The sequence below is a fragment of the Sabethes cyaneus genome, chromosome 1, assembly GCF_943734655.1.
Source record: "Sabethes cyaneus chromosome 1, idSabCyanKW18_F2, whole genome shotgun sequence".
Taxonomy (NCBI): Eukaryota; Metazoa; Arthropoda; class Insecta; order Diptera; family Culicidae; genus Sabethes; species Sabethes cyaneus.
This window is the reverse complement of record NC_071353.1, coordinates 37,203,124-37,216,207: the sequence shown is the minus strand read 5'-3', so window position 1 is coordinate 37,216,207 and position 13,084 is coordinate 37,203,124. Positions and strand designations below refer to the sequence as shown.

General features: G+C 40.4%; 2 protein-coding genes across 2 annotated transcripts; one reads left to right on the top strand and one right to left on the bottom strand.

The window, feature by feature from the left end:
• Positions 1-31: 31 nt before the first annotated feature.
• LOC128745126 (protein-serine O-palmitoleoyltransferase porcupine) lies at positions 32-10,590 on the top strand. Its single transcript, XM_053842123.1, has 3 exons — positions 32-143; positions 199-283; positions 8,733-10,590. The coding sequence occupies exon 3, from the start codon at positions 8,961-8,963 to the stop codon at positions 10,413-10,415; it is 1,455 nt and encodes a 484-aa protein (XP_053698098.1). The 5' UTR covers positions 32-143; positions 199-283; positions 8,733-8,960; the 3' UTR covers positions 10,416-10,590.
• On the bottom strand, positions 1,089-3,278 carry LOC128745137 (cathepsin B-like). Its single transcript, XM_053842135.1, has 2 exons — positions 3,190-3,278; positions 1,089-2,301 (listed from the first exon to the last, which is right to left on the bottom strand). The coding sequence occupies exon 2, from the start codon at positions 2,265-2,267 to the stop codon at positions 1,257-1,259; it is 1,011 nt and encodes a 336-aa protein (XP_053698110.1). The 5' UTR covers positions 2,268-2,301; positions 3,190-3,278; the 3' UTR covers positions 1,089-1,256.
• Positions 10,591-13,084: the final 2,494 nt, after the last annotated feature.

The following is a 13,084-nucleotide window of genomic DNA, read 5'->3' as shown; positions in this document are numbered from 1 at the left end:
TTAGGTCTTGCTTGCGATACCATAAACATTCTCGATATTATTTTGTGAGATAATTTACAATGCCGAAATTTCTTGTTAATGTCTGTGAAATAGACTGCTAATACCGCGAGAAGTATACTGTTATCACAAAAACGGCTCAGAATGTAAGTTTTAATCAAAAAAATAATAATCAAAAAATAATTGAGATAAAATTCACAGTTTGCTGCTGCACCGGTAATATTATTCATCTGCTGCAGTTGAGATCTAGCTCGAGAGTATTTCCGTGATAACTTCAATTGTAAATGTGAGTAATTTGCTTCATCACTTTGTGTATTTTAACAATATGTTCTAGGAAGTTTTACGTTTCAAGAAGAGATCATTAAATCTCTGTAAAGGTGGTTCTCTTAGCGTTAAATTATGATTTTGTCCAATTTTCATCAAACATTAAATGCCATGAAACGTATATGGTTGAATAGGTAGCACATCAGCCCCTTTTTAATCTGAAATCTTTCTTATTGAAACAACAGAACTGATTGTTTCATTCTTAGGTACACCAAATTCTTTTTTTATACGGGGAATGCGTCCCGTGCAAAAATAAACCGTGTTATTTCAAGAAACCGTGCAAAAAAGAATTGGGTGTATTTTTATTCCAGTATTCATGTTCGATTGTTGTATTCAGAGTACTGTGTTCCTAATGCAGCGCAAAACTTTCGATAATGCTTTTGCTGCATGAATTGGAATTACAACAAATGGATTCATCATATACTGTCCCGATCAAGAGGCCACAACCGCCACAACACGATTATAGGTACCAGTTCTATGACAAATCATTATATTTACAACAATGTGTTACATTTCAGTTAAAATCATATCAAGGACTCTGATTTGTAACTACCGCTGCGACAATTTATCACAGTGGTTGTTGACAAAAGTTACAATTAATTGTATTGCGTCATGCCAAACAATTACAATATCATTCTTCCATATAAGTTTCGTATGAAGTTCAAACTAATTGCCCCGTTTTCTCTGGCATAGTCATTAGACTATCGTTTATCAGCTGTGTGGATGTTTTGGAAAGTAACATCAATGTTAGGGAAAAAATCAACAGAAAAAATTAAGACATTTGTATAGGTATTGCGTAAAATCGCCTTGATGCTATTTTAAGCAGTCTTTTATTAGAACCCTTTTGAAATAAATTTCCAATAAGTCCAACGCTAGCTTTTGAACGTACAAGACGCAATATCTACTATCTTGCCTTTTCTAAGTTATCCTACAAACTAAACCTTTGGCAATCCAGCAGCAATTGAACTCTCGATGCCAAGATGATCTTCGCCGCGAAGAATTTTGAAGTATCCATTATCGCCCCAGTCGCTGTTCCACGAGTTTGCAATCAACCAATATTTGGTGCCGTTTTCCACACCCCAGCCCAGGATGCGAATTGCGTGACCGCCAAGCATTTTACCCGTTACATGCTGATAGACACCTTCTTTGTATTGCAACAGATCCTCGTACACAGTAAATGCACCCTCAACGGGACCGTTAGTCATGATTTCCTTCTGAATCTGTCCCTCATGGCGTGAAATCGAATAGGATGATTTTCCAAAATGCTTGTCCTTTGCGTAAGGAACATTGTAACTGGCCTGGCACTTCTTGGTGCATTTGGGTGTCTTGCCTCCTTCACCTTCGCACGGTGGTCTGGTTCCGTTTACATGATGTTCGCAAGGAGAAATTTCGTATGGCCGACATCCCTGTTGTGATCCGTAGGAACCGCCGCTTACTAATCCTTTGCGAACCCAATAACTCCAGGCAGCTCCAGGGAATCCTCCATTGCAGCCAAAACCACAAGTGTGGCAACAAGACACCAGATCATCAGCAGACACTCGGAAATGTAACTTTCCACCCGAATGAATACAGTATCGATCAGACATAGCTTCAACGGCACCGAATGCCCAGCACGATCCGCACGATCCTTGATCTCGTATTTCCCTAATAGTGGGGCAGTTTGGCCACTGCTCGCGAGAGTCGAAGTTTTCCGGCAAGTCGTCATCATCTTCCAGCTCATGTACCATCACCGGCGGCAGAAATTTATCTGCATCCTTGTGGACACCCATCAAGCCGCGGATATAGGCCATCGATGTTTCAGGGGCAAAATTTTGCGCTGCTCGCCAAGTTTCAGCTTTGGAATTGATTTCATCGATAAACGACTGGGACAACGGGCTACTGCGACTCCGCTGTTGACCTCGGGCGAGGGTCAGTGCTGCTAGCACGAAGATAAGCGTATACTTCATTGTTTTCTTTCTTCCTCCGAGATGATTTTGTAATCTATCAAAGAAAAATGAGAACGATTAAGTGGAAAAGCAAATGTAAATAACGTCGGTTTGAGGGGGGAACAATCTGGCGATGAAACTAGGCACTTGTTTGAAAGAAACTCTTTGCTGGCGGTCGAGAGTTTGCTATCAAATTACTTGTGAAAGAAACAGATCGTGCGTCACTTCTATGAACATTTAAATTTATATGGAGTTTTGCACTTCGAGCAACTGACTAAGTATCTGCATTGCACATAAAATTTTAAAATGTTATTATAATTAGTATTAAATATTAAAATTTTTGTGTGGTAACTGATATTTATGTGAGCAATATCACAATAAATAATGAATAAATTAGAATGATTCACTATGATGTACAAAAATTATATAATATGTTTCAGCACATAGGTTGCAGATAGAAATAGTTATTGATTTTAATAGTTTCACACACAAATCTGATGTCAAAATTGGAACGCTTCTGTAGATCTCATGGGGAGGCCAATGTCTTTATTTAGGACTGTAATCTAAATATAAAAGCTTTGTTTCTATGACACGGTGATTGCAACAAAAAGTTGACCTTATTAACTGCAATGTTTTGACTCTATTCAGCTGGTCAGTAAATTGCTACAGTAAATGTTTTGAAATCACTCTGTGTGAGTTTACAATTATGTTAATCTAATGTTTGCTAGATTGACTTCCTTTAGAGGGTGAATCATTCTGCGCAGTATTTTAATTTTAACTTTTCCGATAAGAACAATTCCAATGTACGAGTAAGCCTACATCAATATGTTATCGAAAGTATACTGTAAAACTACGTCAAACGTTTAAGTACCGTTAGATAGTTATTCTTTCTTCTTCAAAAATAAAAAACTTTCCTTGGATGACAAAGAAACACAGCACTTACCTTACCAACAACTATACCAGCAATGACTGGACTGATGGTGATGAACTGCTTTATTGATTTAGCGCTGTTCACGTAGCAATGAAATAGAACAAGCTCACAATACAAATATAACGTACTGGTGGTAGACACGCAGTCACAGACTCGCAGAGTCGCAGATCAGCTGGACTCACTAACACCAGTTCGCCCGGTTCAAGTTGTTTTCTTTGTTTTGATTCCAACTTCACCTAGGAGTGTCAGGGTTGCCATTCTGTACAACATTGAGCAAATTGTCTTACAAACAGGCTCCATTTTTTGCTCAGTAGATGCTCATTTGACTACAACGCCTCAGCGAAATAGAATTCGAAAAAGTTGTGTAAAGGGCAATTATAAAGTTGATAAATATCTATAATATTGTAGAAGAAAGAATAGTTTTATCTTTTGTATTTACGGCGCTCTGTGGCTGCTACCCTGTTGGTTGCAAAATGAGCGCTCTTTTCACTACCAATGGGGTAGCAGCCACATAGCGCCGTAAATATAAAAGATAAAACTATACTTTCTTCTACACTATTATACGTAGTAATAAACTATACAATTGTCTTTACACTACTTTTTTGAATTCAGTTTCCCTGAGGCGGTATAGTCAAATGAGCTTGAGCTATCGCGTTACCACGATTATTGTACTTTGGCGGATATTAAGACGGTCTACTCGGGGCATAAGATAGCAGATATTGTATTTTTCATGAGCATCCTTTCAGAACAAACTAATAGCCAACCTCTGACCAGTCGGTTAATATTTAACGTTAATTCGGTTCTGCTCCGACGCAGTAGGACTTTTGAACCACCTTTTTGGTCTAGAAATTATTCGCGTCACGAACCAGCTTCCCAATTCATGAACGCTTTCAATGCACTGCCGCATACAATCTTTGCCACCGGAAAGTAGCGTCAATCGTCTCCTGGATCCGGTTGAAAATTACCTTACAGAGTACTTCGAGAGTAGTACAGAGACACGTCATGTCACGCCAGTTACCGCATTCAGTTAGGTCTCCTTTTCTAGGGACTTTGACCAATATGCCCTGCATCCAGTCCACCGGAAAAGTTGCAGTTTCCCATATATTGCTGTGAAGCTGATGCATCATCTGGGCTGACAAAGATGACCAGCTTTGAGCATTTCGGCTCGGCTGAAATGCAATCTATTCCTGGCGCTCTGTTAGATTTCATACTTTTGATGGCTTACGTATCTCAGCGGTAACAAGGTAACGGTCGGATATCGGCGTTGCGCTTGTTGCGCACATCAAGATGGTTTCCAACTCATGTTCTATCAGTACTTGTGGCTTAACCAACACGTTCTCCTCATTAATAGTGAGCTTAGTGCCCATGTTGTACATCTGGCCTTGATTATTCTTTCGTTTATCGGCTCCCGGGGCTCAGCAATCCAGCTTCTCTTTCTGTCTCGAGTAGCGTTTTCGTATGCCACAGGAGAGCAAGGCTTGCCCAGCCCTGATGATGTCTTGTGCAAGGTGAGTTAAAATAGGTGATCTAGTTTTCACAGTTTGTAGAACAGACGTGCGCGAAACGATTGGTTAGCAACCATCGACGTTGTTTATACATTCAGCAGTTTCCGCTTTGAAAATTTCGGTGATCGTAGAGGGTAACCCAGCGGGGGTGAAAAACAATTTTGAACATCAGAAAACCTCTCTTGACTAACCTTGGTCTTGTGTTCGCCAGTATTAAGCCAACGGAGCCTTGCTCAGTTCCCGGGATTTCAAGCTTTGGGCGGTTAGCTTCACTTGCAACTTGAGCCAGTTTACCTTGCTATAGGGAAGGGTCAGTACAGTATGGTTCTGATTATATCAGTCCCCGACTATATCTACCTCCGATTAGATCAGCTTTCTTCCGATTATTTCAGCCCCAAAACTAGATTTTTTGTTTGTTCTTTACAAGTTATTTAATGATTCCTTTGAGGTCATATGAACAGCCAAATGAGTTATTATTATTATTATATTTTATTTAAGACACTTTACCACTGTTGTGGCATTCGTGTCTAGGCCAAATGAGTGTTTCAGACGTTTTAACCCTTTATGGACCAGGTTGCACGTTTTAGTGGAACATCGTTCTAAATTTTCCGAGATATTGAGCTTTTTCGGTGAAAAATAGTACTTCTTTGAGCTCCAATGTTTCTTAAGGTGGCAAATGATGGCGGATCAAACAATTCACACACAAAAGTACAACAAAAAACCTGTAAAAGCAAATATCAGTTGTCTGTATGTGATCGTATTCGCAAAAGTTATTGATTATTGATACAAATAGATTCTGAAGTGATTTTTACAAACAAGTCATTTTATTTCGACAACCATAGGAGATATATAGTTGCTACATTCGACAAAGTTACTCTGTTTAGTATGTTCTACCACTTTTATAAAAACATCGTATTTTTGGTACACATTTAAAACTTTTTTTTGAATCACCCTAAAATGTGTTGAAACATGACCGTGCTAATAATACAAATACAGCTCTCGTGCGCTAATTGCACGTCCTCTAGTCGCACCGTCTTTTAATTGCACGTCCGCTAGTTGCACGATCGTGCAACTAAAAAGCAGTAGCGATTATTATATTATGATATCAGCCCAAAATTCTCGGAACAATACTGTATGGAGGGTAAATGCACCAGTCATGGTTATAGCTAACACGATACGTCACTCTTTAAGCTATTTCAATATGATAAAATGCTGGTATTTGTTACTTAGCACATTTATAGCAAAATTTGAACGGTTTTTATTCGTTGTATATTGAAAAACTCTTGATCTGGACGTAATTTATTGCTTAAATGCGATCCGAAAACTTTATTCTAACGTGGCGCGACACTCAAAAACCGCTGCATTTTGAACAAAAGCGGAGAGTTACTTTTATTTATGATGGTACTCTCCATTTTGTTTCAAAATTTAGCCGATTGTGAGTGTCTCGGCGCCTCTGAATCTATAGTCTCTGCAGCTACAACATTTCTTTGCGCGCCATGTTCGACTTCGCACGATGCCATGTATGGAACATGGAGTTTTTTTTAATGTAGGACTACGTCTTTGATTTCTATTCTATCTATATGGGGGTGCACTTCAGAAAAACACAAAGGGAACATGTAACGAAAAGTGGTTATAGCTTGCACGTTTATAACTCAGTCATCCGTCAATAGATTCTAGAGATATTGGTATCAATCGATTGGAAACTTTTCAAAAAATCTATTACAACACATTAGATTACATGTTTCCCTAATAGACGTTTAATAATTGAGAAAATATTAAACGAATATTCATTATTTCATTATTTTTATTTTTTTGCCTTCCCACGTCAATGCTTCCCTAGCACGGATGACAGAAATATATACGATATGAGCTATGGGTTAAGCTCCCTTATGATTGTATTTAATTTACGCCCTATAGAATCCGATAGAAAATTGTTGAGCTTCAGCTGTTGCTGCCAACGAAGACATCCAAATTCACCAAGCGAGACGCCAACAAACCAATCCATCGACTCATCCGCCGGCGAACGATATAGTTTTGGCTGCTATTTATTTGAAACTATTGCGTGCCTTTCGGTGCGCATCGTCATTCAGTCAGCGGCTTTGGTGGTTGACACATCGGCAGGCAGTTTTCGAGTCACATCCGTGGCATCATTTTGAAAATAGACCAAACCTCATGATTTTAGTCATGCGATGCGGTCAGCTTGAAATGCGGTCAGCCATATATTAATATTGTTTGAAACGATGGTTCTACAATTGATGAAGGGACAGTAAGGGAAAGTAATGAAGAATTTTTTGGGAATAAAGAAGAAAGAGTGGAACGGAACGGTGGGGGGGGGGGCTACCTTTTGTCCAAAGCTGGAAGGTGCATGGGTCGAACCAAGCTATAATCTGAGATTATAACCGGATTCTAACCCACAACACCCGCCAGGGCATGTGGCTCGCTGGTACCCGTGTGCCAGCCATATGAACCACAGAGGCTCTGGACAAAAGGAGACTGCACAAACGAATGCAAAACGAAAAACACTTTTCTTCTATTTATTTCTAGTCTAGCGCTCGTCTGGAAAACTATTTTTCATGAAAATGGAAACCTTAAGTTCTTTGGAGTATACCTTCATGAACAAAAGTCATTAACTTGATCAGATCGTTTCAACGATGTTGCCCGTTAAGCCAATCTGTACTAGAAAGTGAAACAGTAAAGCGTTATGTTTGTTATGTTACTCTACATTCAATATTTCATAGAATATTTTGACTAGAAATTCTATCATCTTCCGAATAGTAGGACAAAAAGATCGCAGCATTTGTTTTCATTTGTTCAGAAATTCCTTTTGTTTCTTTGTGTGCACACATTTCTGAATTTTTGATCTATAAAAAATTCTCTGCTTAGAAGAAATATAAATGTGGATCTCTTTAGTCTGCACACCAAAAATGTGCATGTTTGGGATTATCCCAACTCAGAAAGCGACTCCCTGAAGGAAAATAAAAGAACAAGTACTCACAATTAAAATAAAATTGGCTAACAATCGAACTTCAATAGTACCTTTGTATGAAATTGTTGTACATCAGTTCCTCTGTTCTGTGGGGCTCAGACCAGTTTCACGTTTTTTCGATCGGTTTTCATACATTTATTATACTATAACAACTTCTTTTACATTTGTCTGCTCAATACTAAAAGTACATCATTTGAAATTTATAGATCTATTGAAGATTTGTATCGTGCGAATCGTAATCAATTGATTTTCTAAGATTATTCTGCGTAAATCGACTTTTTATAAGATTTATTATTAGATTTATTAGATAACATCCAAAGTATAATGTTCAAAACGAAACTGAGATCACTAAACAGTTTACCAATTTAGAACATCAAAACATTTTAGAAAATTAAACGAAAGAATCAAACGAATATCTTAAAGAAAATTAAACGCAAATATAAACGACAAAAAAACGGTATTTGGATCAAATTCAATTGAAAACAGTCTCGTTCCACACAGGTAGTGGCAATTTCATTTCGGCCATAGCCCTCACTTTTGACGATCGCCAAAAATATTTGCTTACCCCAGACAGTTACTGTACTGTCTGATGGTATGAATTTTACCACTCGCTCCTTTCCTATAGCTTCCGTACGGCGTTTCACGTCAGTACAAGCATGCCCCTCTCTGCTATTGATAGTGGATTTCCTTTATTGTTTATTTAAAATCGCTTGAAACAATTAGTATAGGATTCCTTTTCAGTACCTGCATTGTGTTTGTTACTAAAGCAGGAGTCGTGATTTTTTGTTTATAAGTCGCGATAAGTGAACCCAGCCAACTGTTAGCTGATATATTTTCGTGATTAATTAGCACATTCACCGCATTAGTGTTCTATAAATTGTACGTAATTTGGTAAAAATTTTAAAATTGCTAATTTTAATCTTTCTGGGCTTTATGAGAAATCAGAATTTCTCAACCAAATCACAGCTACATATTTGTAGTCATTTGTAGTTTAAACAAATTCGTGCTTCGAAATAAACTAACTAGAATGTATATTTTTTTCTCTGTTACTATTTAATTCACAGCTAGCAAGCAACTCCAGGATGCAGTATTAATTTGCAACGACATTCCATCTGCACGTAGACGATGCAGGTAGTGTGGCTCTAGCAGCTCGGTCTGCTTAGCAACACAGGATGCTGCTAGCACTAAACATTTAATCCGTTCAATTGTGTACCAGAACTCCAGTTTTTAATGCGTTTTGTATGGCTCAGTTAACTTAGTCGAACTGTAAGCATAGGTTACATTCTAAAGCCATGGAGGACTACTATGACGGTGCCTATGTTATGGATGATGATGACATGTACGATTACGATAGCGAGCGGATAGTACCCGATAGTAACACTGCCAATTGGAGGGATGTTTACGATGGCTGTGTTTCACCTTCTCTCGTTCAGGTATCCCGTTTCGTTGCTCCGTTTCTTATGGCAAACATGGCTCTTTGTCTGCTTTCGAAAGTACAAGGTCATCTAATGCCGTCTTATCCTTCAATTGTACATTTTCTGAACCTCGGCTGTGGCATCTATCTACTAAGTACTGCCATTAATGAAGGATACTGGTATATTTATCTACCGCTATTACCAGCATATTTGATGCTTAAGTACTCTGCTAGAAGCATACAGCGAATTCGATTTGAATTGATTCTGTCTGTGTTATGCATAGTGTATCTTATTGTATGCGAACTGTACGAAAAAGACACTGACTTGTGGCATCATATTCGAGGAGTATTGATGGTTATTGTTATGAAAATCATTTCGCTGGGGCATGACACAAAAAGAGATCCTGCGCTTAAAAATCAACTAGACGTGTTGACATTCTTAGGATACATTTGCTGTCCTGCGAACTGTATCTTTGGACCATGGACTTCGTTCAAAGATTATTTAGATCAGCAAAGGAGAAATACCAGATTTACACTGAACTTGGAGTACTTTATTCAGATTGTGTTGAACTTGACGTTGGCAATTGTGGGCTTACTCGTTTCAAATTGTGTACAAGTTATTTTCATATCGAAAAATACGTGGAAATGGATTGCAGCATATTGTGGAGCATTATCTTTCCGAGCCAGTCACTATTTTGTGTCCTTCGTATCGCAAGCGACCATGGTATCAGCTGGGTACAACTCCGACGATAAGCCTGTTTCAAAATCAGCGCTCGGCAAACATTCAGGTTTATTCGGTTACACCGTGACGCTGCCTTGGCGCATTGAATTTCCATGCTCATTGGTCCACGTGGTGGTGGCATGGAATATTCCCATGCATAATTTCCTGAAACAATATGTCTTCCGCATGCTGAAACCGTACGGCATGTTTACCGCAATTTTGCTCACCTATGTAACTTCTTCGGTGCTACACGGATTAAACTTCAAGATGTGGGCTATTCTGCTCACCCTCGGTATTTGGAGTTACGTTGAATATAATATTCGGTGGAAGCTTGCACGCGCATTCTCAGCCTGCGTTGCCATTGGAAGGTGTAATTCACCGTGCACGAAACACAAACTAGGAAAAACAGCTTTTCTGACGGTTGTGATAAATTTAACATTCTTCTGTCTCACTGTCATACATCTGATATATTTGGGTGCCCTACTCGATACATCATCCGAAATATACATTGAAGGGTTTTCCTTTTGGCATGCCGTCCATAAATGGCAGGAGCTGCACTACCTTTCCCACTGGCTCCTTCTATCTGGTTTAGTTTTCAATTGGCTAATTTAAAGTAGGGCCCTTCGGTTTAAACTGTGAGCTAAGTTAATTTCATTCATTGGAATGGCAGTCACAAACTGGAACCATATCAATGCAAGATCTGTACAATTATGTGTTTTTGAAGTTCATTAGTTGTTTCATTTCGTCCGGTTTTTAGAATTTGCATTTTCGTCCATATGGCAATAATCAATAGTATTAAAATTGTATATGTAAATGCTCTTACGAATAAAAATTTATATATTTCTATTATCCTTTTATAATCGTTTATTGAATATTTTGCATTTGTTGATGACATAGCTGCCTTTGGATGGCAGGTTTCGCGCCAACTCGAACAAAGGCAATACCATCTTCGGATTGGACGCTGGGACGCAACCAACGACTTAAGTACTATGGAAGCCTCTGACTCCTCACCCGTAGTTGTGATACCGCCGTCAGCGCTCAGCAGTCATCCCGGTCCTACGTGTGTGCACGGAGAACGAGGCTTCCAGCACACTCTTCCCGGCGGCAAGTACAGTTACACTCATTTCGTTCCTCCCATGCCGTGTTCTCAGTACTATGGATGCTTCCGACCAGCCCTCAAGATCCTGCAACAACGACTCTGCAATAGTTGCGCCACCATCTAATTGTATTAACAGCTCATCTTTAACAAGGGAACGCACTGTAGATAGCATGATGGAAACCCTCAGCCCACCCGTCACAGTCGAGCGCTGCTTAAACTTCGATCATACAATTAGTTCCTGCCATCAAAGCCGTTCCGTTCCTGTGCTCGGTGCCGGTGATGAGGGTTTCCAGCTTGCTTGGGCAAGTACCAGCATAATACGAGCACATCTCCGTTTTTTGAAAGTCTCCCCGTTCGTGTAATGATTCTTGCGACGATGGTCTACCGTATGCTTCACACCTGCAACAGAACAACTTCATCGATGCTAAACAACCGTTTCGCCGCCCGAGTCACCCTTGTTCATCTCCGGGACGCTCATTGGACTGCATTTTGGAAGTTGCTGAATCCTCTAGCCCAGTCCTGCCGTTTCCTGCCAATATTCAGCTAGGTCGTCCCGGAATTGTGGCTAGATGTGGATCAGGATTCTTCCAACTTGCCACCTCTGGCAAGTATACTCGAGAATTAGTTCATTCGCTGCCTGATGTCGAACCAATTCACAGCACTGCGGACAACGTTAATCTCAGCGAAGACAGTTCCGTCTCGTCCAGGCCTTCTACTGACGCGAGAATAACGCAGCCTAACGGGGGCTCCTCCAGTTCTGCTAATGGACAGTTTTCTTCCGACACATTCGTAATTATTGAGGATAATGGTCTTGTCTTGTCTTATTCAGCCGAGAGCCGGGGTGGCTCTTGCCGTATCAAGAATTCCTCTCCATTGTACTCGGTCCTGGGCTACTCGTCGCCAATTCGTTGCGCGTCTCGACACACGCAAGTCGGCTTCAACCTGGTCGAGCCATCTAGCACGTTGAGCCCCTCTATTCCTGGTGCCGGTGGGGTTCTTGAAGAGAACGGATTTCACTACACAGTCGTCCGGCATCCTTGCGACGTGGCCGGCCCACCGTAGTCTCCCAACTTTCGCCAGGTGTACGATGGGAATCTCTCCAAGCAGTGCTTGTAGCTCGTGATTCATACGTCTCCGCCACTCTCCGCTTTCCGTCTGTACTCCGCCAAAAATAGTCCGCAACACCTTTCGTTCAAAAACGGCAAGTGCGCGTATGTCTTCCGTAAGTAAAGTTACTGTCTCAAGTCCGTAGAGGACTACCGATCTGATTAGCGTTTTGTACATCGTCAGCTTTGTGCGGCGGCGTATGCTCCTTGATCGAAACGTCTTGCGAAGGGAAAAGTAGGCACGATTTCCAGCTTAAATGCGTCGTTGGATCTCCTTACTCGTATTATTGTCGGCGGTGACCAGAGATCCCAAGTATACAAACTCATCAATCACTTCCAGTTCATCACCTTCAATAGTCACTGTCCGTGGGAGGCAAACTTTACTTTCTCGGGAGCCTCTTCCTACCATATATTTGGTTTTCATCGCATTAATTTGTAACCCTATTCTCCTAGCCTCTGTTTTTAGTCTGGCGTAGATGAGGATAATGGTAGTCCGACCACAAGTCGCAAGCGAGATGTCCTAGTCTGCTATCAAAATATCGGTGGAATGAAAGCCAACATTGAAGACTACCGACTATGCTGCTATGATATCATTGTCATATGCGAGACGTGGCTTAACTCTCAGACGATTTTCAGTCAAGTCTTTGGATCCGATTACGAATGTTTGTTAATCAAGAGAGTTCTGCACCATCCTCCGTTTACCGTCTGCATTGAAGATAAACACCTTCAGGACTTCGATGAATGTCCAGTTGCTACCTCATATAACTTCCGTAAAGCTGATCAACACAGTATCAATGATTTGTTGTCCAGTATTCACTGGGCAAACACACTAGATCCTGACGGCGTTGAAGCCGCTGCGCAGATCTTCACTCATGTCTTGTTATATGCTATCGATCGACATGTACCGAAAAGAAGTCTCCGCAGTACTTCTCATCCCTCTTGCCACACGAATGAGCTACGCAGGCTGAAATCATACAAAAGAGCAGCATTAAGACGATTCACGAAATTTCGCACGCTTTCACTAAAACTCCACTATACGAGGATAAGCAATTTCTACAGGCAAGTCAGTCGCCAAT

Bases quoted from the DNA above. Each gene is read 5' to 3' on its own strand.
- LOC128745137 (XM_053842135.1), bottom strand. From the start codon at position 2,267: ATGAAGTATACGCTTATCTTCGTGCTAGCAGCACTGACCCTCGCCCGA.
- LOC128745126 (XM_053842123.1), top strand. From the start codon at position 8,961: ATGGAGGACTACTATGACGGTGCCTATGTTATGGATGATGATGACATG.